Below are 24598 nucleotides of genomic sequence, written 5' to 3'. Positions count from 1 at the left end.
CCACAAAAACGTGAAAACTGTGGAGCCGTTCACAGCAGCTGCTACCAAACCACGGAGATGAAAATGGGATTCACCAAACCCATTATCTGCCAGCTGAGGGGCGTTCTCCTGTAGGATTTAATTTGGTGGAGGAATGGGCTTGGACAATCCTTTACAAACTTGTGAGAAGGGGGATGTGTCCAGAGTGGAGACAAAACCCAAGGCAGATCCCTGGTGTCTGCAGCACCCAAGCGCCACCGCGGGCTTGGTGCCCACGTTCATTGCCAACGACAGCCGTGGTTTGGAGGGAAGTGTTCCTTGCACAGCAGGACATCTCCCTGGGGATGTCTGTTCTTCTGAAGAGAGTTACTGAGAGTTAATGCGTGTCTTGGGTTGCAGTATGTAACCAAAAATGCGTTTTCTATTTTCCATCTGTTGAAACCGGCTGGGGAGGTTTTTTTCTTTATCTCGTGTATAACTCACCCCTCTTGTATAACTCTGGGGGCAGGGGGTGGGTGCCTTCTGTTACACGAGCTGGGGCCTTGTTCTTTATCTCTTCCACACCCATCCTCCCTCCGGGGGTATCTGCTGTCCATGGGCCACCGAGGCTCCCTGCAGGGCTGATACAATTCCATCATCCATGGGGAGATGCTCCACCCAGGGGAGGAGCCCAGCATTCCCTCCTGGATAAATCCTGAGAGTTAGGACACCAGGACAGCCTGTTTGCATTGCATTCCCACAGGAACACCAGACCCATCTCTCCATCACTGGAGCCTTTCTACAGGATCATTTCTGCTCCAACAGAAGCACATCTGTCACTCCAGGAAGGCTTGATTAGACTGCTACCAACACCCTGACCAACAGTGTGTCAGGTCATAGTCTGACTCTGTCAGTGGTTTTTTAGTTTGGGTTTCTTTGGATTTTTGTGGGGGGTTTTTTGGTGGTTTGTTCGTTTGTTTGTTTTGATTTGGGGTTTTTGTTTGTTTGTTTAGTGTGTTGTTGGTTTTGTTTGTTTATGTTTGTTTTTGGTTGTGGTTTTGTTTGGTTTTTTTTTAACTACTACATTTGTATTTTTTAATATTCCTAGTAAGGAACTGTTATTCCTTTTCCCACATCTTTGCCTGAAAGCCCCTTAATTTCAAAATTGTAATAATTTGGATGTAAGGGGTTTACATTCTCCATTCCAAGGGAAGCTCCAGCTTTCCCTGACAGACACCTGGCTTTCCAAGCCAAAACCATGCATTGCTTTTTCTGGAAACTCTCTGATAAAAGTCTTGAAACATGGCCTGCTCTGGAAGGAACAGCTTTACAAGGAATGCAGTTGGAATGAGCCTAAACCTCTCCAGCAGCCTGTGCTGCTGGGAGCTCCATGCCCTTCCCAAAGGCATCCTGATGGGCAGGGAACTTGGATAAATCTGTGTTCAGAGCTACCAGTGCTGCTTGACACAAAGTTTATGGTGTTGCTTCTGGATGCCTCACTTTTCCTGGAATGCTGAGCTCAGTTTTAACTACATAATTCAAATTGTTATCCCTAATGTGACCTTGAATGAGTTATTCTTGCTTTCCATTAAAACAAACAAACAAACAAAACCCACAAAAAACCAACCAAAAACCCCAAGCTTTTAGGTGCAATTTCTTGTGATGGGTTACCAAAAACCTAAGGAAAGAACAGAGCAAACATTTTATAACTGTAAGTGCTGTTATGTTAACAAATCCAATAACCTGTGTGTGATGTGCCTTTCACGAATATATCACATTAATCTAAAAATAGGCACATTTTTCACACAATATGAAAAACATGCCCTCCTCCAGCAGGCTGCTACTTAACCTTGTTCCTTTTCATCCACTTCCCAGTGTACAGCAATCTTCTAGAGCTCTCATGGCAGGAATTTAATTACTAGTTTTATTTCTACAAATGTTTGAAATTGGATCCTTTTTGTACCTTTTGTCCTGTTTAAACCATATTTACTGAAATGCTTCTGTTACACAGAAGCTTATCTGCAATTGTCAAAAGTCTCCCTGAATCAGTAAGCCATAAATTTTTCATTCCATGAATCCAACTTCAGAAAACGGTAAGCAGGCACACTGAAAATGCTTTAGCTGTTACTGATTTCCAGAGGCACAGAGTTTTCTTCTGGAATTTTTAAAAACATGCCCTACATTTTGCGTGGAAAAAGGGATGGGGGAAAAAAAGTGTTTTCTTCCTATTGTCTGCAATATATCAGTGCTCACTTGTCTCACAGTGCATCTGACATTGGCCTCCTCTGGAGTTTGGATATTGGGCTAAATGGAGCATTTCTTTATTCTGGCTCAGCAGATCTTGGTAATGGGACCTATCAGGCACAATATTCACTGTGAATTAAAAGGGAAATGAGTAGTGGAAGGGCAGAAATGGGAGCGACAGAAGGCAGCAGTGAACTGTGTCATGGGCTGGCTGAGGTGGGATACAGTCAGTGTTCCTGGTATTTCACTGAGTAAATCTTATTTAAGTTACCTGCACTTTGAAGGACAACAAATGAGCTTCCATGTCTGTTTTAAGCAAGTACAAGGCTCATAAGCCCTGAGTTATCATCAAAAACTCAATGAATACAATTTTTGTTCAGTCAAGTTTACTTATTACTCTCCAGTGCAGCGTGGATGTGATGGGGGCAACAGTTTTTTATTGGATTGTGGAAAGCAAACCTAAAAATCCCCTATCTGAAGCATTATAAACATACAGCAAACTAAAAGTTTAGGGAAAAAAAAGCTACTATGTGTAATGATATTTTATCACATCTGGCTTCTCTCATCATGACACAATCTCAGCTTATGTTAGCACTATTTGGAGAGCACTGTAATATAATAAACATATTTATTTTTTTAAATCAAAAATCATTGATATTGATCATTGAAAACATTTAGCAGGAAATATTTTTCTATTAGTTGAGGTATTGTCTATTAAAGAATAACTAATTCTGTCCTACAGAGTGATATCAATACAGACCTGTCAATAGAAAGAGGAAGAACAGAAATCTTAGTTAAATAAAATTGATGAATTTATGTTCTTTGCACTTCTCTGTATTTTAGCTTACTGTAACAAGGTGGTGTATGGGCAGATCAGTTGATTTATAGGAAAAACGGAAGATTTATAAGGCATTTACAGAGTGTGGTTCCAGGATCCCACAGGTAGCAGCTGTGTTAGGGTGCTGTGAAGCTGCCACAGTGTCCTGAGGAGGAAAACTCAGTTGTTAGTGAATGTTTCTATATCATCACAGAAAAATTTCTTCAATGCTACTTCTTGTGACAATTATTAGAATTCTGGCAGCATCCAGATAGCCTGGAACTTCAAGAAAAAAGTATTTTAAATGAAAATGAATGCATGGATAAAGTGGTTTTAGATGTGCATAACACATTTATTTTTATTTCTGTTGTTTCTGGTCTTCTTTTAGTCCCCTTCAATTATAACCAACAAACTCTTTTAACCTTTACCAGTGTCCCATCCCCAGGGTCTAACAGACATTCTGGAGCCCTAAATTCAGAACCTGAGTGGCCTCAGAGCTGCCTCCCCCCAGCAATGTGGGACCATCAGTGTTCCAGGCATCCCACACGTGCACCATCGCTCAGTGGTGTCGCTTCGGAGGATACCATTAAAAAATCACAATGACAGACTTAAAAATATTTAACAGAGCTCAAAACAAATGTGCATCTTTCATACCACTGCAGTTTCAATCAGATGTCTGTAGTTAAAAAGGAAAAATTCTCCCCAACCCCTATTTGTGTATGGAGAATTGGATTCCCTATTAGGAACCGTGTAATCAATGCAAAGCAGCTGGAGCTCTTTAAGTGAGTGGAGCATCTGCTGGCAGAGCAGCCAGCAGTGGCTTGCTTGGATTGAAACTGCCCTCCTGAGCTCCTTTTTCTTTCTTTCCTTCCCGTTCTGTTTTGGCAGATGTGCAGCAGATAGCGATGGACTGGATGACGGGGAATTTTTACTTTGTGGATGACGTCAGTGACAGGATCTTTGTGTGCAGCCAGGACGGGGCCGTGTGTGTGACCCTCATCGAGCTGGACCTGAGCAACCCCAGGGCCATTGCCGTGGATCCAGCAGCAGGGTAAGGCTCTTCCTGTGCTCTGGGATTGTGTTCACATCAGGCACCCCTGTCTGGGGCTGCACATGATGTATCTGTTTCATAGAGGTGTTTTAACAACTATTTTTTTCCTTGCTGTATTGAGTTCCTTGCACAGTTGCTACACTAAAGCAATAACGTGTAATGAACTTGGAGCAAGTCGTTAACTGCGTTAATTGCAATAATTATTGCAGCGTGTGCCTTGTGGCTTCTCAAAATGGAATGAAAACTGAAAAAGCAATTTAATCCCCGCTTGTCACAACATTTACTTTTTGCGTTTGCTTTTCTGTAAGTTGTGTTTCTAACTAGAGGATGTGGGAAAGTTTTGGAAGTATTTTTATGCTGTATCCCCTCATTTACAGGACTGTTGGAAATGAGTTTAATGAGTTTATTCACACTAAGAAAGTGGAAGAATTTTTACTGTGTTTTAGAGGGTCAGCTCTAATGGTAAAATTACATCATATTTGGTTTTTCTGTTCCATAGATAGCTACATTCAGTGGCAGTTGGGAATTAAGCCTTGCTTAAAATACAAGTACTGAATGTCTTCTATTCTGTAACATCCACCAGATGAGAAAACTTTTAAGCTGAGAAAACTGGAAAAAGTTTTAAGCAACAATGATGTAAAAGCATAACTAAATAGGAGTAGGAATAGGATTGAGTCAATTTAAAACTAAATTTTGGTGAGGAGTTTTGAACAAGGATTTTACCTTGATTTTAGTAATCAGTAAGAAGTTCAGACCAAAATCCCTGATGGAATATGTCCTAAACTGCCATAAGCCCCTTCTCAACAAATACAAAAATATTTACAGTAGAACAGCTTGTCATCCATATGTGGATTTTTGTCAGTCTTTATTTAAAGCCTGAGCGAATATTAAGGAGCATTATCACAATGACTTCAATCCTGACAGGAACAGCTTGCATGTAAAGTTTACGAAGAAGTTTGATAACGTGATCTTGAGTATAGCTGCATTTCTCTCTGCAGCAGATGGTGAGCTTGACTTGATCTGACTGCAGAGTTGTTCTAAAAGAAAAACAAAAATTCATGAAGAAATTGATTTTCTGCAAATTCTGATCTGAAGGAACTTGAAGATTTCAAATTTGCTGACAGCAGCCGTTTTTCTGTGCCTTTACTTGTATAGTCTGTCCTGAATTTACTGGATGAATCCAAAGCTTGCCATTAGCTCATCTCACCTGTCAGGGATGTAGGAATTGTACCCAAACCTTTTATTTTGTGAGGAGGGACAGAAAAATGAGAGCCTTTTCCTGCAGTTGTTACCTGCTGGCTGCAGACCTTTCCTGCTCAGAGTCACCATTTCAGTGCCATGTGCAGGGTGAGGAGTGGCTGCTCTGGGGACAGGGATGTGCTGCCCTGCAGGAGAGGCCACAAGTGATTGTGATATTTTACAGTCTGATTCTTACTAAACAATCTCCATTTGTTTTGTGGTGAAAACACTGTGGAAGGTTTTCTCAGAATGTGTGTACTGCAGTTCAGCAGTTACTTTGTTACTGGTGTTTTTGGCATTTTTATTAATTAGCTGACTTATGTTGTTCTGTTAATTGGATACCTATCATACATTTTAACTGCTAAACCCCAGTTTGTATATTAATGATGTTAGGTTTTGACTGGGTTTTGATCCAGAATGCAAACAGATAATGAAAAAGCATTCTGGCTATTTAAAAATCTCCTGATTCTTTCTTTTGTCTTTTCTGTCCTTCTTTTTTTCCTTTTAACTCTTCCATGCTGATCATAATTGAGACTTATTTTGGTGTCAGTGTTTTAGGGTGGTATTGCTGTCGGGGTGTGTTGATTTTATTTTAAAAAATCACAAAGGCATCCATACTAAAACCTGTATTGCAAGCTGAGCTCTGAATGAGTTGCTGCTGTCACAGAGGAGACCATTTCCAATGCTAAGAAATTCAGAGTGTGATCCCAGGCCTTTATGTCTGTGATAAACTTCCTGTAGCAGCACAGGGTCAAGCCCTGCTATTCTTGCATGTTCACGTCGGTGTGTGAGGAGTTCAGTTGTGTCGTGAACCAGAAATTCTGCTTTTATCCATAAAACAACCAAGGCATGGTGGAAAATTTGCTCATTCCAAATGGTTCCCCTCGCTGCACTCAAGAATATCTCTTCTGAGTGTGGTTAATTTTAAATCTCTGTGCCTGCAAGGTCTGTTAGATGTTTAGTGGTGATGGTTTGATATATTCTCCTATGAGCTTACAATGGGACTTGAGCTACTAACTTCTTTCATATCACACAGGGAGTGAAAGAGGCTTTCATAAAAGTTCATTCTCATAAAACTGATTCTGAAATTGAGAGAAGAAAGATTCTGCTATTCACACAGCTCTCGAAGAGCCACGTTTGTTATGTTTCTCACCTAAGCATGTTACTTTGGCAGGATTTCAGCACTTTATCAGCCTGAACTGTGTTTGATGTTTTGGTTATTCCAGACTAGGTCTAATGCACAGCTACTAGAAAAATGCCTGCTTCCCCCAGTGAACTTGTACCTTACCCAGTTAGGGGGTTTGCAGCTCTGATACTCAACTAATTATTACACTAACTAGTGTAAGTATCAGACCTGTGTTAAGGAGAGCATTTCCAGGGGCAGAGGATGTGTCTCCACTGATCGCTGGGAACACTTCAGACACCGCAGTGAAACATGGGTTGAAGGAAAAGCTGGGACAAGGAGAGCAGGAAATAAAGAGGCAATTGGCAACAGAGAGGGAGAATAAATTGGTTTACAATAATAGATTATCTATCAAATGCCTTGGAACTAAGATGTTTGGCTCCATATGTCTGCAGTTCATAGCTTTGATAAATTTTAATAGGGGACTTCTTTTCTTCCGTGGTCAAGGAACAGAAGCGATTACTTTTGCTGCTCCATGAAACTGGTGTAGAATTGATGATGGTGCTGCTGACTGTCAACACGAAACAAATACAAGCTGAGTTTAGAATGGGTTTAGCTGAGATCCTCTGTTCAGGTCTGCTGTGCTCATGGGAAATGGTTTTTGAAATTATTCCAGCCAGTATTCCGTTGGCATATTCATGAGGCTGTGATCACTGGACATTGATGACAGGGAAGGTAACATAATTTAAAACTCACAAGAGGGCAGATCAGATTTAAGTTCTCTCCCAGCTCTGCCACAACCAGCTAAATGTTTGTACACAGAGAATTTTATTTTCTTTATGGCTCTGCATCTCTTCGTATTTAATAAGAAGCATAAAATGCCTGTTGTTCAAGCTATGTGATATCTGAATGCGTTCAGGAACATTAGAAATTAATATTGTGGAATGCTAACTGTGTACATCTTCATATTTATTCTGTAAATATGTCTACTTAATTGCCCCCAGTGTTCAAGGTAAATTGTTGCCTTCCACTGCACCACCATGGCCATGGAGAAGGTTCTGCACCATTTTACAAAGCAGAAATGCCTTGGAGCAGGGGGATGTGCTGCTCGGACATGTGACACACATGGGGGAATATAAATACCAGGGTGTCTTAATGTCTCTTCATACCCATTCTCTGATTTCTTTGGGAATGCCAGAAAATGGGGAAAGGACAGAGCAGATGAGGCAGCAACCTCGGGGCTACTCCTGGTTCCCGAAACGTGCAGCTTGTACTGATGGCTGTGATGCTTTTTGGGATGCCAACTTTACTTTCTACTTTATTTCTTGTGGAAAAATGAAATAAATTCATTTTTTTTCCCATGGCTTATGGGGAAAAAGTGAACTTTGAGGAGGTTTGAAATGTGGAGGGTATTGCTGTGGCATCCACTGACAAAGCTGTTCAGACATAAGGAGATGTGGGACTAGAGTGGGGTGACGATGCAAAGAGGATGTGCAGAGCAAGGCTGGAGTGTGGGAGGATGTGTGGAGCAGTAAGGGAGTAAGGAAATGGCTTAGACACCTCCTGTGTGAACCTTCATGGTATCACCATAGAATTCTAGAATAGCTTGGGTTTTAAAGGACCTTAGAACTCATCCAGTTCCACCCCTGCCATGGGCAGGGACACCTTCTCTATCCCGGGTTGCTCCAAGCCCTGTCCAACCTGGCCTTGGACACTTCCAGGGGTGGGGCACCCACAGCTTCTCTGGGCACCCTGAGCCTCTCTCAGCTCCTTCCCAAATCCCGTGTGACCCTGCCCTCCTTCAGCCTGAAGCCATTCCCTGTGTCCTGTCCTCCATCCGTTGTCCCCAGTCCCTCTCCAGCTCTCTGGAGCCCCTTTAGGCCCTGGCAGGGGCTCTGAGGTCTGCCCAGAGCCTTCCCTCTCCCACTCTGAACCCCCCAGCTCTCTCAGCCTGGCTCCAGAGCAGAGGGGCCCCAGCCCTTGGAGCATCCCTGTGACCTCCTCACGTCCTTCCCGTGCTGAGGCTGCCAGGGCTGGGGCAGCTCTGCAGGTGGGGCCTCACCTTGACCTGTCCCCTCTTTTTGTGCAGCAGCCAGGACCTGGGTGGCTCTCTGGGCTGCCAGTGCACACTGAGAGCGATAAAAGAGGATTGAGGGGGAGAGAAGAACCAGCACAATCACAGGCCGGAGTCACTGAAACTTGTGACTGCCGTTTGAAAGTTGCATTAGGAACAAAGGGGAGAAAAGAGTTGTAAAGAGATTTGTAAAAGGAGCAAGCTCACATTTTAATACTGCAACAGTGTGTGTCATGTAAATATTTGAATAAATCTTTTAATCGGCTTTTCCTTCTGCCACGGTGTAGAAATACAAAAAAACCACAGGCTCTGCTTGTTTCTTCCACACAACATTTGTAAATGAATACAAGAAGAGATTGTGTTATGATGATGCTTGAAGAACAACAGCTATTAACGAGTTCTGGTGTTCTGTACCATTTCTTGGTAATGTTAGTGAGTCAGGAGCAAAACAAACAAATGCACAACAGCAAAAAATATACTGTGTTGCATTTTAAATCTGTAACAGCAATCAGTTGATACCTCTGGGATTCACAAAGGGGAACAAGGGAAACAAGAATTATTAGCTGAAGGTGTCTACTTCATCGTCTCAGAAATATGTTCTGAGGAAAAAAAATAAAAATATTATTCTGTGGACTTCCTCTTTGATTCTGAAGATGCTAAGCACAGATTTCCTCTGTGGCTCATATCAGAGCCACAGTGTGAAAATAATAATGATAATTAAAAATACATCATGTCATTGTATGAAACACAATAGGGAAATTTGCCTCAGTCTATAATTTCAGAAGATAGGAGGAAGCAAGGGGGTAAGAAGACATTTTGGAATTCAGCCCTCTGTACAAGAACAGAATTGAACAGAAGCTTGAACATACCACATTTGAGAGATCTAGAAGAAAAATCATAAGAAACATTTAATCTGCCTTTTTAATTTTCTTTTCTGTGTTTTTTTTTGGGGGGGGGGTTGGTTTGTTGGGGTTTTTTTAGTTTAGAATTTATTCTAAATTATTCTATACAGAAACAGTTGTGGAATCACAAGACAGCTGTGGTTTGTAAAATGAAAAGTTTTTTGAAAAGTATAGTTAGTAAGTCAGTAAAACTTTGCTGCACTTCTCACAAGTTTGGAGCAGAGGAGCAGGGAGGCAGTGTCGTGCCTCTCTCAGCGGGCTCAGGAGAGCTGAGCTGTCAAACCACAGCATCTCCATCCCAAACCAGCTGTGCCCGGTGCTTCGGGGCCCTGAACATCACCAGAGCCTCAGCAAAGCAGGCTGAGCACAGAGCAAACAAAACCGGGTGAGCTGCACTGCCCGGGGCCGTGCACAGCTCATCCAGCTCCCCTCCCAGAGTGGGCACTGCCCTGCCTGTGCTCACATCCACCCTTAGCCTTCTGCTCAAAGTGCTCCTCTTTTACTGAAACCACCACAGATCCATGAAATAGAATTTGGTTTTTGTGAGGGAGACCCAGAAATGGACATGTTATTCTCCCTGGAATGGAAGTCTCAAAGTACTTTTTTTTTTTTCCTTTTTTTTTTTTTATAATTTAATAACTGAGTTGTCCAGGCAGAAAGCTACATGATTTAAGTCACCCTATCAGTGATTTTCTTCAAGTTGAAAGCAATTAAGCTGGAGAGAATTGAGGCCACTTTGTTTCTGAATGAGAATATAAATGGGAGTTTAAGGCTCCATAATGCGTGGACATTATGTTCATGTCCGTTTGAAGTCTCCTTTTTTTTTTATTTTAATTACATGATTCTCTTATTATCTAAGCAGCTTCTTTAAGGTCATTTATGTTGAAGACAGGTTCTGATATGAATAAGAGTGGAAAGAGTAGAACTGAAAATATAGCTGCTTAGGCCCCTTTTTTTTTCTTTTTTAGATGTACTTGTATTATTCTGAACTTAAAAATGTCCGTGTTATATAGATAGATATTGATAGAGGATTTTTTCTTGGTTTTTTTTTTTTTCTTTTTCTCTAAAAAGCAAAAAAAGGAACAAAAAGCTCATGTTAGTGGGTTATGGTGCTATAAAGTTTTCCAAATCTGTTTTCCTAGAGCAGCCCACATATTTGTTGTGCTTTTTAACTGAGTCTTAGTATTGCAGTAGTGCAAAATTGTGCAAACCATGAATTTTCTAGTAAGCTCTTGTCGTGCCATCCTTTTCCTTCTTCCCACAAGATAAATAACTGCCTGTGTGCATGCCATGTTTGAAGCATAAAAACACTAAATCATGGAATATTCCGAGTTGGAAGGGACCCAGAAGGATCACAGAGTCCATTACTCTTGCTCTGGATTAACCAGAGCCACCCAGAGTACCAGAAATGATGAATTCAGTCAATTCAGTTAATTCATCAGCAGTATGATGATATCATCCTGAAAACTGCTGTTTTCTCAGGGCTGATTACATGGATGGCTATTTTTTATATATATATTGATTTTCCAATTTATTTTTTTTTCTGGAGGTTTCTTGCATGTCAGTGGCCTCGTGGCTGTGCTCAGGAGTGTGAACATGCCTCGCTGGGGCTCAGCTGCAACATTTCCCCTTTTGGTGGAAGAGAGGGAAAAGCTGGAGGAAAACTGGAGATATTAATAGGAAATAAAAAATATAAAAACCTTGTGGCCTGTGTAAAATGTGCAGGAACTGTGGTAACCTATTCCAGAGGAGAAAATTCTTACTATTCCTATAAAAGCCTGATAGAATAGCAAGGTAGATTTTGATTCTTATTAAAGAAAGAACAGGGAGAATAATTTTAATTAGCAGATACTTGTAAATAGAGGAAAAAATTCAAGTCTGAAGCAACCTTAATATACAACTGATGTAAAATTGGAGTTTCTGTCTCTTGGGACTGTCTGGAAGGGATGTTCAGCCTTGGATTTCACATCAGGATGTTTGTGTGTGCAGGACTGTAAGCTTATAATGTCAAAGAATGGTGTGCTAGAAGAATAAATGTCAATAATTCTATTTACTATCATTTCACTACTGCTATTTAAAAAGTATGGCTGAATCATTACCAAGGTAACCCTTTGTTTTGTTTGTCCACTTGAAGGAATTTGAGAGATTTTGGGGAAAATGGGTCAAAATATAAATGCCAGGAAGTTTTGGGGTTTTTTTCTATCAGAGGATTTGATGCAAATGAGACTGAAAATTGGATTTTAAAGGGATTTTGATACCAAAAATTTATCCTGGAACACATGCAAAAATTCCTACCCACAGGCTGCATCCTCACTTTTTTGGAATTGCCTTGATTTGAGCGGTTGAATTGTAATTTTAATTGTTTAGTTTCGTGTTCCCAAAGCAGCAGGAGCAGCTTTCTCAGGTGGAGGTTGAGAAGGCGAATTGGTGCCTTGGTTGAAGGCTGTGGACGCTGGGGGTGAGGAGCAGCTTTTCTTCAGAGATGGTGTTTGCAGCTTGCTGTCACCATTTCTGTGCTGAGTTTGATCAGCCACGGAGCTGTTAAATAAGCTGTCCAGAGTTATCTCTTGAAGCACACAACTGTGCCAACCTGCAGTGGAAGGAGAGGCAATTTCTGCTTTACCGTCCTGAAAACTCCACTGAAGTCCTCAAAGTGTGGGAGCTCTGGCTCTCTCTCTTTTCTGAAATGAATATGCTCGGTGCTAGAAACTCCTTAAGCTTTTTAAGTTTGCTCATTACCGTTGTTGGTTCATTTTCACACAAAAACACGTTCATGTGCACACAAAAAAAACTTGGTCCAAATTTGCTGTTGGCCTCAGTCTCAGTGTTTCTAAAGAACAGAATTCAGGAGTTTGGGCAGTATCCAGGCTGGCACTTGAAAACTTGTTTACTTTGAATTAATGGGTAATTAGCTCACTGAGGATGCAAACTTTTAGCTTAGCGAAGTCTAGGAAAAGACCATCGAGTTAAAAAATACTCTCATTGACTCTGCTTCAGTTTGGTTTCGATCATTTTTATTCATTAGGATTTGACAGCAAATCGACAAACCTCAAACTAAAACATTCAGGGATCTTTATTCAACACATATTAAATAAAAATACCCTATTAATAGTAGGGTGTTTGAAACTAAATGCCTTTTTTACGTGCTGAGAAACCACAGTTTGCATCCTGCAGCTCTTGGAGTTTTCTGTGCCAACAAACTCCTCCAGAGCCGGGAATGGCACAGCACCACCTCTTGGCTGTTCTCCTCCAGCAGAACAAACACACTGTGCCTTCTGCTGGCACAGCTCCTCTGGCTGAGCAGAAGGAGAGGAGAACAAGCAAACTGCATTCCCCACAGGGATTACACTGCCTGCGACAGAAAAGCAGACCTCTAACCAAAATATTTAAATTGGAACAGGGAATCGGTTGGCTACACCAAGCCAAGCTCTTGTTTGGATTCCTGAGTGTCTGACATGGTTTACTGGTGTGAAAACATTGCATCTTCTGAAAGTTCAAGGATTTATTTGGTTGGTTTTATGTATGAATCCCCTCATTAAATTACTGTTCTGTTACTTGTCACATAGAGTTTTCTGAACGCAGTAATACTTTAGTAGATCACAATGCTTTGGTGTGTGCAGCTGTCACTTCAAAAAACTTGATGTGTATTCTAACATTTTCAAAAGTGAAATCTTAAGATTGGAATTTGCATTCGTGCTTAAACTTTCAATGTGCTGGCAGCTTTATTCTGAAAAGTTTGCATGCCCACAGGTCATACCCAATTCAGGGAACAGCTGAGACTCTTCAGCTTCTGAAGTGATGCTACTTATATAATCCATGTTGTGTCTGTGTGTGATTTCCAGCACTTTAGGAGAGGATTCCTGTCTTTTGCTGGTGAATTGTTTTAGCCCAATATTCTACAAGACACAGCTGCTTATGTGTTTTTAATACAATTATATAAAAATAATATTTGATGAACCACCCATGTCCTCAGGCAGAAGTTTTGGCTGTGTTGAGCTGCCTGTGATTTGGGATGAGCTTTTGAAAATGTAATGTCTCAGTGTCACAGGCAGAATCAGGCTCTGCAACATCAAGCTTAAGTTGAGCAGTCATAATTACGGGGTAGGCTTGAAATTGTGGTTTAAATTCAGTGGGAGGTTCGCTTCATTTGAGCTTGGGAGGATTTTGTGAAGAGGAATTCATTAATGTCTGGGAAGCAGTTGGAGACAGAGGTGTGAACACTGGTGAGTGCCTGTTTGGAAATGAGCACCTTTGCATTCTGAGCAGGATTTGAGCAAAATGCATCTCTGTGGAAGGGTGTGAGGCAGCACATTGTGGGAGGCAGCATCAGTCACTCCTCAGAGCACGAGGAGGGGGTTTTGAAATAATAATCACTGTGGATGTAATCAAAGAATTCTGAGGATAATTTAAGGCAACACAGGAATTGTAATGCTTGCTGGCATTTGAATGCTTGGATTTGCGCTTGTAACATTTTTATGTGCATTTTGATTTTTGTTTTGTTCTTACTTATCTCACAACCTGGAGATAAGTTACATAGATCCACTCTGCTCTACCTTGTCAGTTTGTAGGAGGAGAGATTAGAGGTAGAGGTTGAGAGGTTTCCTGTTTTATCACATTCTTTGAAGGCAGGATAAATGAGCCTGTGACATTCTACAAGCAGGTTTTGTCTAAATTTCATAATCCCTAATATTCAGAGAGGAGACTGCATGAACTCTACATCTTTGCCAGTTTAAGATTATTGTCTCTCATTACCCTGTGAGCTGGCATGGAGAACAGTTCATTTGCCTCTTCTTGCAATGACTTTTTAGCTACTTCAGGACAACTAACAGATACTTCTTTTAATGTAGAATAAAAAACCTCAACTTCTTACAAATTATTTTTTCATATATTCCCCACCACCACCACCACCTCCTTCATCCAAACTTCGGATTATTTAGCAGTTGAAATCTAAATGGTCTCTGTTTGGTCTCCATTTCCCTGAAAAGCTGAGGGACGTAGGAAAGTTTGTTTGTTTCCTGTTGTGAACACTTCAGTGTAATACTTGCTGATTTTCTGGAGCTTTTCCTTAGCACTGTGAGAGAACTGACTCGGGTCTGGATTCTGGTCAAGAGTTAACTTGGTAAAAGTTATTTAATGATGTTGATTTTCCTCCTCCTGTTCCATTTTATTCTGCTCCTGTTCTTTCTCTGCCCTTCCAGCTGTCACTGCCCCACCTTTTCTGATCCTTTGATCCTGGTCTTGCAGCTCCAGGTTCTCCCTGTCTGTATCTGTGTAGATGAGTCACTAATCATTATAAAGAGGGGATTAAAAGGGGGATTTTGCACAGGGGAAGCCACTGGGATGGTCCAGCTTCTGTTGAAATCACACTGTACAGACAGATTTTCCTGTACATCCCACTCAGCTGCATCCTATTTCAGCTGGAACAGTGGGATGTCTAATTCCCTCCTCCATATTCCTTGCCATCCCTTATTTTTTGGTGCTGTTTTTCAAAGCAAGTTGTGTTCTGTATTCTGTGGCACGTTGTTCATTATTCTAAAAGATAGTTTTCTGATGCCCAGCAGAGCTTCAAAAAATGATTTCTACCGTGTTTCCCCTTCCATTTTTAAAGTGACACTGGAAGGTACAGAGGGACACAGCTGCCAGTGTGGGGAGTGTGAACTCCTGTCTGTCATCACCTCAGTGTTACATGACTTGGAGGAGAGTGAAGCTGGCAGCAGCTGCCTCTCAGCACAATAATGTGTGAGCTGGCTTTTGACCCTTCTGTAAAAAAAAAAGAAAAACAACAACAAAAAAACCCACACAGAGGATAAGACTGTTGTAGCAGAAGTACAGACGCTGAGAGATGGAATGCAGAAGCTTTCTGGCAAGAGATTTATTACTGTAAATACCCACACACAGAGCACAGGACTGGATAAGGATATTAATCTGTTTCATTTCATGTACTCCTTAGAGATATGGCTGTGTATGATCTGCTTCCCTCTTGCCAGTCAGTAACAGGAAATATTTCTTGACTAAACTCCATTAGTAGTTTTCAGAAACATCAGCCTCACAAATATTTCCATTTAGTCCATGGCTTGTTAATGAAGTCTCTGTTCATCTGTCCCTACAAGCCATAAAGTTCTGCAGTGAATGCTAATTGTAATTAACATCATGGAGCAGTTACAGGGCGTGAGCAGTAACACATCCACCAGCCAGTGCCCTGTGCCTGCTGACAGTGCAGCTTTCCCCTGCCAGGACCCTCAGTGCCTCCCGTGCCCCTTGGCTCTTTCTGGGCTCTGTCAGATGGTGCTTCTGCCTTCCGTGAGATGGTTTCTGCTGAGTATTTTGGGTTATTTTATTGCCCAGAGACCAATGAGCTCTGTCACCTTGGAGGCATCAGCATTAACAGGTGAAGGCAGCAGGTGATGCTGCAGATGAAATGTTAATATTTTAATGTGGAGTTCTGCTTGCATTCCACATAGCAAGAATACAATTAAAAATAGCAACAGCAAAGTGATCATGGCCTCAGTGCAGGCACTCACAGGCAAGCTCCAATCTTCTCTCAGCCTGTGCTGCTCTTAGATATGCTTCTCTTCATTTCTTTGTAAACTATGCTCAGTTGTTATTTCACTTTAAATACAGAGCGGATGCACGTTGTGGTGTCTGGTTTAAGATGTTTTCTTAGCTCTAACAAACTCCCCAGGTAACAGGGTTGCAGGAAGGTTGAAGAAGTCACAGCCTCAAGTGCCACAGCTGTATTTGAGTCACTGACATCAGGGCAGTTGTCTTGTGGGGCAAACACTGTCCTGGAGACCACGAGGGTGTCCTGTGGGCAGGGCTGTGGCTGTTTTTATGGCTGTTTTTTTCTGCCTGCATTTCCCCATGTCTCACACCTCAGTGGGCACTCAGAGCCTGCTCCTGCTCTGCAGCAGCACTCTGACCTTTCGGCTCTGCAGAGTAAAGCTCTGAGCTCCAGAAATCCAGCAAGGTGCCCTCAGCACCAGCAAGGACAGGCTGGGGTTTCAGTCAGCTGCCAGTGTCATTCCTTCTCCTTAGAGAAATGCAATATGATGTGTAAATCGACACTCCTTTTCCTCGTGCCTCAGTGCCTCCAACCTCCACTCGTTAAATGCTGCACACAAACAAGTTTGGGCATTTTCATTCACATTAATGTATGGAAAAGGGGTTGTGAGACTGACTGCAATGCATAATGAGCTAGAGAAAGCAAACCAGAAAAACAGCTGCTGCCAAAAACATCTCCAGAAAATTCTGCTTTCAGCTCCTGCACCTGATTGAGAAAGTTGCAGGAAAAAAACGCTCCTGTATTTTAATATTCCAAGTAGCACAAACTTGAATTTGTAAACAAACACAACATGGATTATGCCCTAATGTATTAAATGGGAAATGTTATATTGCAGAAAGGATTGAAATCCCAGGCAGAAATGCAAACCTATTTGCTTACGATACAAAAGACTGTGCACATCAGCAGCTGTTCAACATCTGTCCCCTGAAGGTAACGAGGAAAACACATGACAAACAATGTGTAAATATCTGGCAGTTGATACACCTGGAGTCGTGGGGAGACACACAAAGCTGCAATCCAGTTACTGGGGCTGGACCCCAGATAAATGACACTGTAACACTCAAAAAATTACTCCAAAAATAAATATGAGGTACAATCACAAGAATTTTGCCTGAGTCAGTGCCTGATCTGGGCATTTTGGGATTGTTGAACTGGCTTGTTACCTTCCAGCTTTGGAAATTTTGGGATTGCATTTGAGGGTTTGTAAAAGGTGAATGGGAAAAGTAACCTCATATATAGACTGTGGTACCACACATAGGTGAGATTTTGGGAGAGCTGCCTCAGAGGTGCAGTTTTCCACTGGGAGAAAAAGAAATGCACCTACAAATAAACCCTTAGAGGTATTACCTAAGGCATCCTTTACAGAAACACCCCTTCACTGCTCTCTTTGTATTTTCATTTCAGTAATTCTGAGGCCTAGAATAGCACACTGTTTGATTGCAGTTTGTGTAACTCCTTTCTATTTATCACTCTCACATTCAAATGCACCTTAAATGCTCAGCTGAATAAATACAATGCAGATTACTGCTTGATGTATTAAATGCCAAATACTATCTTGCCAAAAGCCAAATACCTATTTATGTTTTGGCTTGCCTCCATATTCACACATATTGGGGCTTAATGATGAGTTCTTTATTCTGCCATGATATTTCTCTGCATAGGTGTTCCAGGGGAAAAGAGACCATAAAAAAAGATGTGAACTTCAGAGTTCCAGAGCCTTCTCTATGATCAAATTAAACGGATGGGTTTTAATGTCTTGAGGCTATTGCTGCTCTCTTCAATTTCGAATCACATTGGAAAGCTGTGGAAGGGAAAGTACAATTTAGTGCTTCAAATGAGTATGGACAGGCGTGGAAAAGACAATATGAAATGCCAGGTTGTAGAAAGGGCAGCAAAAATAATCTGAGGTCAGACAAGCAGATACAATTCAAAGTGCAAAAGGAGCAAATTGGGTGAGAGGGGACAAAAATATGAGAAGAGTGGACAAACTTATTTGGGGAAAAAGTAAGAGAGAAAAAGGAAAGGAGGAACAAAGCTAAGAAAGCTTCAGCATGGAGAACATCATTAGGTTGTGTCAGACAGGCAGACTGTTAGCAAACAGAAAAGCTGTGATCCTGCACATCCCTGTGAGTTCTGCAGTCTGTGGATGGTTCCCAGGGCACAGGTTTAGTTTTGATTTACAGGTGCTGAGGTGAGCTGGCCGCAGTTTGAACCCCGGCTGTCTGCTCTGAGAGCCCTCTCCAGCATGGCCAGGCTGCACTCCCCGAGTGCACAATTCCATTTCTTTGTGCTTCTTGACCTGCTTTTACTCGTTACCAGTAAAGTACCACTGTAAAATCAGATAATGAAGTCTTACAGACCCCTTAGAATAAAAAATATGACAGCTAATAATAACCACAGGCAGCTGGGCTGTATCTTCTCCTCAGCGTGTGGTGGGTTTGAGAAGTCATATTAGGTTTGCCATGGATGAGGAAGATAATTTAGCCATTTTCTATCTGCTGAAGGAGAAAATGTGGAGATAAAGGAGCTATGACAGCAGCTTTCCTATGTTTATGAAGTTGTAGGTTCTGTCTTACTGTCAGGTAAGTAATTATGTGCAGTTATAAAATGTGTGTGTCTCAAATAATCCTAGGTAACATTTTCAGTCTTCCAAGCAGCTCAAAAGCAGCTCTGATCCTATTTAAATGACATTTTTTACTCAATGTCTTCCTACATACAGTCACACAGACAGATTATATGTTCCTAAATGTGCACCAATCTCAACACCCAAAGGAAAATGAAAGGAATATATTTTTGTGGTGGGAAAATAACTGCTGTAGTGCTGTGACACAAATCTCCTTTTGTTAACTGTCTATGTCTGGATTACATTTTAATTTAAGCAACCTACTTTTGTTTAGGTAAAGAGAAAATAGGAGCCATGAAAGGGCCACTTCACATAGAGCAGAATTACACAAATTGTAGACACTTCGATTTTCCCTTACTCTTGGATGGGACCCAATTTTTTCTTGATGAGACAAACTCTACCATTTCACATCTGGTGTCCTGCTGGTGCTTTATTTTGCTGTTGTGATACTGCAGAGAAATAGAGCTCCAAATTTGCAGTTTGAAATCCACAGGTGTTGATAGGAAGCTTTTGCCACTGCAGAGTAGTATGGATTTCTGCAAATGGTAAGAAAAGCTGAGATGGAGATTGCAGAATCTTTCTTTTCTAAGCAGAGATCTTGCAGGTTTTGGGGATGATACTGTTTTTCAGTATTAGGAGTAATGACTGTCACTGTCAGTGCCAAATCTCTGGGGAAAGATGTTTCGATTTGGGCCAGGAGAGGCTGGGGAGGAAAGAAATTGCGCTTAACACCTCTCAGTCACTGCTTGTTTGGAACCAAAGCGAGTGAAATGAGAGCCCCTTACACCCACACTCCTGACTCTGGAACCAGCACCAGCCTGGAACAGGTATTTTCAGGGAAGCTGCTCGCAGGGAAGTGCCGGCCCCTGGGAATTATGGAAGAGAAGGGAAGGTAAATTGGCTCTTGGGGTGCTTTAGCCAGGGTGGTGCTGGCCCTCAGTGGAGCCCTGATGGGGTTTGTGTGCAGTGCCGAGCTCAGCCTGGTGGTTTTGATGCCTTGAGGTTTAGTTTTCGTATTTCCAGACTCTGTGCTGCCCAGGGTGCAGCTCTGAGCTCACAGTCAGGGTCAGCTCTGCACAGAGCAGGGACACAAAACAAATCCTTGTTCTGCTGCACACCAAGGGCAACTTTCAGGCCAAAAGCACAAACAAGGGTGGCTGAAGGGAGGAACAAGAAGGACGGGACCTCACAGCCTGGAGCTGGAATTGGACAATTAAACCCCAATGTGCAAAAGGACCAAAACTTATCAAAGTGTGAGATTTCATGACCAGTCAGCCATTTTGTGACCATTTTGTGACCATTTTTGATCCACCCTGGGTGCAGCCCTGGCCAGGCTCTGTGCTGCCCAAGGCTTATCCTAAAACCCTTTCAATAAATCTCTACTCTATTCTCCAGGTCTGCCCAGTCTCTGTTCCAGGTCAGCCTTCCCAAGGCATCAGCTTCCATATTTTTCTACCTCTCTGTGAAGGTAAATAGGATCATTTAAGCCCAGTGCCATCAGGTCCAAGGCACTCAAGTGCTGAACAGGCTCACACGGGGGATGCTGAGCCCACCCTCAGGCTTTGGGGGGTGTCCATGGCCTGGATTTTCTACTTCCCCCCTTTCTCTAAACTGATTATCAGAAAACTGTTCTTTAAATTTTGGGTTCTCTGAAGAACTTGGTGTTTATGGAAGGTACTTTGATGGGAATTGTGCTATAAAATCAGGGAATAAAAGGAAAGATGCTGAAGTTTTGTCTGGGAGGTGAATCTGACTAGCCATTCTGATTTCCTGCAGATACATATTTCATCTTGTCTGTGGCTATATCTTATTTTCCTTAGTAGAACATCTCATGAAAACTTACCCAACTGTAATTTCTTCATTCATTTAATTGGAGAGGAAAAAAAAACAAAAAAACCCAAACCTTTAAAAAATCCCTTGAAAATTTCCAGTGGAGAGTCCTTCCTGTGTTGATGCTGGGTTTAGAGATGGCTTAGAAGATTGTTTCAGTTTATGTGTTTTTTAACTCCAGCTTTCTGTTTCTCACACCATTCCACCTCACAATAAATGAAGCAAAGGTGATGCCACAGCTCTGTTGGCACCAGGAGAGTTTTGCAGGGCACTTGTCAGAGGTCACTGGCTGCCCATGCCCTGCCTCTGTAGGTGAAGTTGTCTGTGTTCTATATTTGCACATGTGGTACAGTTTAAAGGAAAGAAAAAGAAAAAAACAAAAAATCAAAAAAAAAAAAAAAAACAACAAAAAACAACATACACAGAATTAGTTTTAAGTCTTCTCTAATTGTATTTTTAATCATAAGATTGGTGACATTTACCTTTCATTGTGTCATTTTATTTCTCATTTTGTGTTTCAAGCGAGTGTTCCCCAAACTCAGTGCTGCTTCAAAATGCTTAATCGAGTGAAAATGCTTATTTTCCATCACTGGATTTATAGCTACAGTCATGATAGATTAAAGAAAAAAAAATTTGAACAGTTTTGTGACAGCAATGAAGAAATATTTCAAGTAATTATATGCATTTTAAAATTCATTGTGTGCTTAAAATACAGTGAATTTATCTATGTGCAACATGAGCTCCTTTCAAGAGTATGCAATTACTCTTTATTGAATGCCAGACTCTAAGATCTCAAAAACAAGCTGAATGAATTAAACCTTTTATTTCCCAGACAGGGACATCTGAGACTGCTCAGCCTTTGTGGTCTCCAGTCAAGGGGCAGTGCTCTGCAACAGGGAGGTGAGATAAATATCTACTTAAGGAGCTAAGTAATAGTGTGAAAAATAGATGGATAAAGAGACTTGAAGAAAAGGTGGGGATTCAGGAGACAAAAAAAAAAAAAAAAAAAGTAGACTGGGTCTTCTTTTACCCTGGTCACAGGTATAGAGAAACAATATAAAGAAATTTCAATATTTAGAAGAGAAACTTTGTGCAAGTGGAACAATCTCAGTCTTTAGCTTTATGGTACAAGTGTTCAACGCTCTTGGGAAACTGTGGTACACCTATTAATAGCATTTAAATTGGAATATTAATATTTTGATTGGAATATGTACTGTAACCAGTGATGGGACAGTGCTTTTGTGGGAGAACACTCAGAGAACCCATGCATTTTTCTCTTCTAGTGAGTGCACATTCTTGAAAGCTGAGTTTTGCCTCCTGCATGCAAAACCCAACAGGATCTCACCAAAAATTAAAACAAGGACTTAGGAGCACAAGGCTGTTCAGTTGTAAGATCTAAGCCCCTTGGAGAGAATCCTTTGTACAAAAATATGTCTGGGATAAGGTGAAACCAAAGAACCTACATGAGTATTTTGATAAAATCAAGCATCTTGCCTTAATTACAACAGCTGCCACTGTGGTTCTGTGCTATTGCCTGTGGCAGAGACCTAAAGCCTTGACCAGAAATGTAGAGGAGGTTTTCATAAAACCTTACCAGAACTCAGTTTTTATCAAGTTTTCCAGACTTGTTCAGCAGAAGGCAGAACTGAGCATCCACTTTGTGTTCCTAAATTCTTGGGGTGTGTCCCAGGCACAGAGAGTCCTCCTCATCTTCTGCAGCACATCAGCTTAATTCTCCCTGAGCCAAATGAGGTTATTTTGAGATTTATACTCAATAGAGTTATAAATTATTTGATGTCAATGCAGGGCTTGGGAAATGAAAGCAAATATTTGCTGTACCTGGCAAACGAGGTAACACCGATACATCTCTGTCGCGCAGGATGTGTTTGAGCTCCGGGCACGCTGCCTGCGCCGTGTTTAGCAAAGACCCAGCTGTAAACAGATACAGGGGAAGGCACAGGTGTAAGAGCTGAAAAAACACTGCTTTTTCTTCCTGTTTTTATACTTGTCAGTTTTGTGAGCTCACTGCTCTGCACTTCAGCCTCCCCACCTCTAAAGATACCGTCCTGTTGCTGAGTGCTTTGAGAAGGATGACAATTAATGAACATTTGTTATGAGTGACTGATTAGTGATGGGATTTCTATCAGGAAAACCTGAAAAGAGGCTTAATAATACCATCCTTTTCAGTCCCCTTACCATGTGAATTTCTCAGCTTTCTTGGATCAGTGACTTTGTTATGTGACATTAGAGAACGCATCTGAAAAACAACTGCTTATAAAGCACTTGTGTTCTGCTCTTATTGCTTCCATCTCTGTGCTGCAAACAAAATGTTTCAAACTGAAACAAAGATTGTTGAACACCTCATGATGTCCATTGATCTGTTAGGAGAATTGAAGAACTTTATGTCCAATTATTTATTTCTAGTGTTTGCACAAATATATGATGGCAGTATGCACTTTAAAACATCCTGAGCATTGATTTGAAGCAGCTCATCTGTTTCTGGATGTGAGGGTAGCTGGATATCCTTAACAGATTAGGAAAACTCAAACAGTACAGCCCCTCTGAGCTGCTTCCTTCAGTTTAGGCGACTCCTAAGTATGAGAACATTTTCTGTAAGGAGTAATCTGATATCTGGGATTTCTAGCATCAGAATTGGTTGGGCTTGTATTTTTGTTTGTTTTCAAAGAAAGTCGAATCGTTTTTGCCTCACAGTGCTTCAGAAGTTGAGGTAATAGGGAGAACTTTTTTCTGTTCGCAAAGGATTTTCTGTTCTATTTTGAGGTGAACCTGGGAACTTTCACAGTTACCGTGAAAAAGGAAACACCTTGGGAAAACCACAGCCACAGGAGACTTCACATGATGTCTGGTACTTCCAAATCCAAGTATCTCCACTCTTCCAACACACCACACAATATTTAGCCATCAAATATTATCTTTATGAAGCCTTTTTCCAATGTACAAATAAATAATTTTCATTAGAGAAGAGATGAGAAACTTTTTGTCTCGCTCATACCTGGTTTTATTGATTTTGTTCTCTCTTCTTTTTAAGTAGGAATAGAAAAGTTTCAAAAGGAAGTGTTGGGCCAGGTTCTCTGATGTAGGAGTAGGTGCATGGAGATTTGGAGATCTCATCAAGTCACCAACAGATTTATCCCAGCCCTTGGGGTATCTGGTACACTCTGCTGTCCTCTCACCAGAAAATTTGATGTGATGCTGAAATCGCTGCTTGATAAAATATTACACCAAAATTCCTGATGCAGAGTCATTTACCAATGAACCAAAGAAATGCCCCACTCTCTCCAGTAAATACTTATTTTTGATTGATTTTTTCCCTCACTTTTGGAACTGTCCTTAGATTTTGGGCTGTTATTTAGATGCTGAGGAGAGCGCTGCCCTTTCCTAGACATGTTCAATACACGATGCTCAGATGGCAATTTATCCCCTGTTTACAGCTGTCTGATGCTTGCAGATTAGATGTTCCAGCCCGGGCTTTGAGTGGCAGAGTTTTGGGAGCATGTGTTGAACATAATCTGACTTATTTAATTGAGTTCAGCTCATAGAACAGCCTCAATTACTGGTTTAATTAAGAAGAAGAAAATAAAAAAAGAAAGAAATGAACCAAATAATAGCAGAAAGGATGGAGTTTTGCATTATAATTGAGTGGTGCTTCTGTGTTCAGAGTTCTTGGGGTTCATCCCTTACGTGGTGAGAGCTTGTCTTACTTAACAGGGATGAGGACTGCATGTCAGTGACTTGGGAAGCAATCAGGATTTCCAAAAAGACCTGAATCCCAGGGGTTTATCCTTTTTATTGGTGTAGGTTTCACAGGGACCTGGGCACCATCTGATCTGCTGAGCTGATTGTCACCGCTGCTGTCTCCCCATTATGCTTTGACAAGTAAGCACCTCCCTTGGCAGGTACCATCAAGATCAGGCTGAATCAAGCAATTACTGCTTGCTGAACACAGGAACAGCTTTTAAGGAATATAAAGTAGTGTCCTTACTGCTCTTCAGTCTTCCCTCTTTTGGAATAAAACGTGAAAAGACCAGGAGAAGGTCTTTTAATAAGGTAAGAAAGGGAATGACTGCTCTGCAGCAGGTGGTGTCTGTGTGTCCCAACCCAAGCTATCTTCTGCCTCTTCACAGAGAGCAGTGAGGAGTGTGAGTGATTAGAAA

At 41.4% G+C, this 24598-nt stretch overlaps 1 protein-coding gene across 1 annotated transcript in view; it reads left to right on the top strand.

Annotated features, from left to right (window-relative positions):
- LRP1B (LDL receptor related protein 1B) overlaps positions 1-24598 on the top strand; it is a 295406-nt gene that overhangs the window by 25068 nt on the left and 245740 nt on the right. The window contains exon 4 of the mRNA XM_063400998.1: positions 3908-4070. Coding sequence (XP_063257068.1) covers positions 3908-4070 — 163 coding nt within the window. The remainder of the gene's footprint in view (positions 1-3907; positions 4071-24598) is intronic.

Source organism: Prinia subflava, chromosome 6 (assembly GCF_021018805.1).
Source record: "Prinia subflava isolate CZ2003 ecotype Zambia chromosome 6, Cam_Psub_1.2, whole genome shotgun sequence".
Lineage (NCBI taxonomy): Eukaryota > Metazoa > Chordata > Aves > Passeriformes > Cisticolidae > Prinia > Prinia subflava.
Note: the sequence above shows the minus strand (reverse complement) of the source record. Positions and strands in the feature narration are given on the sequence as shown.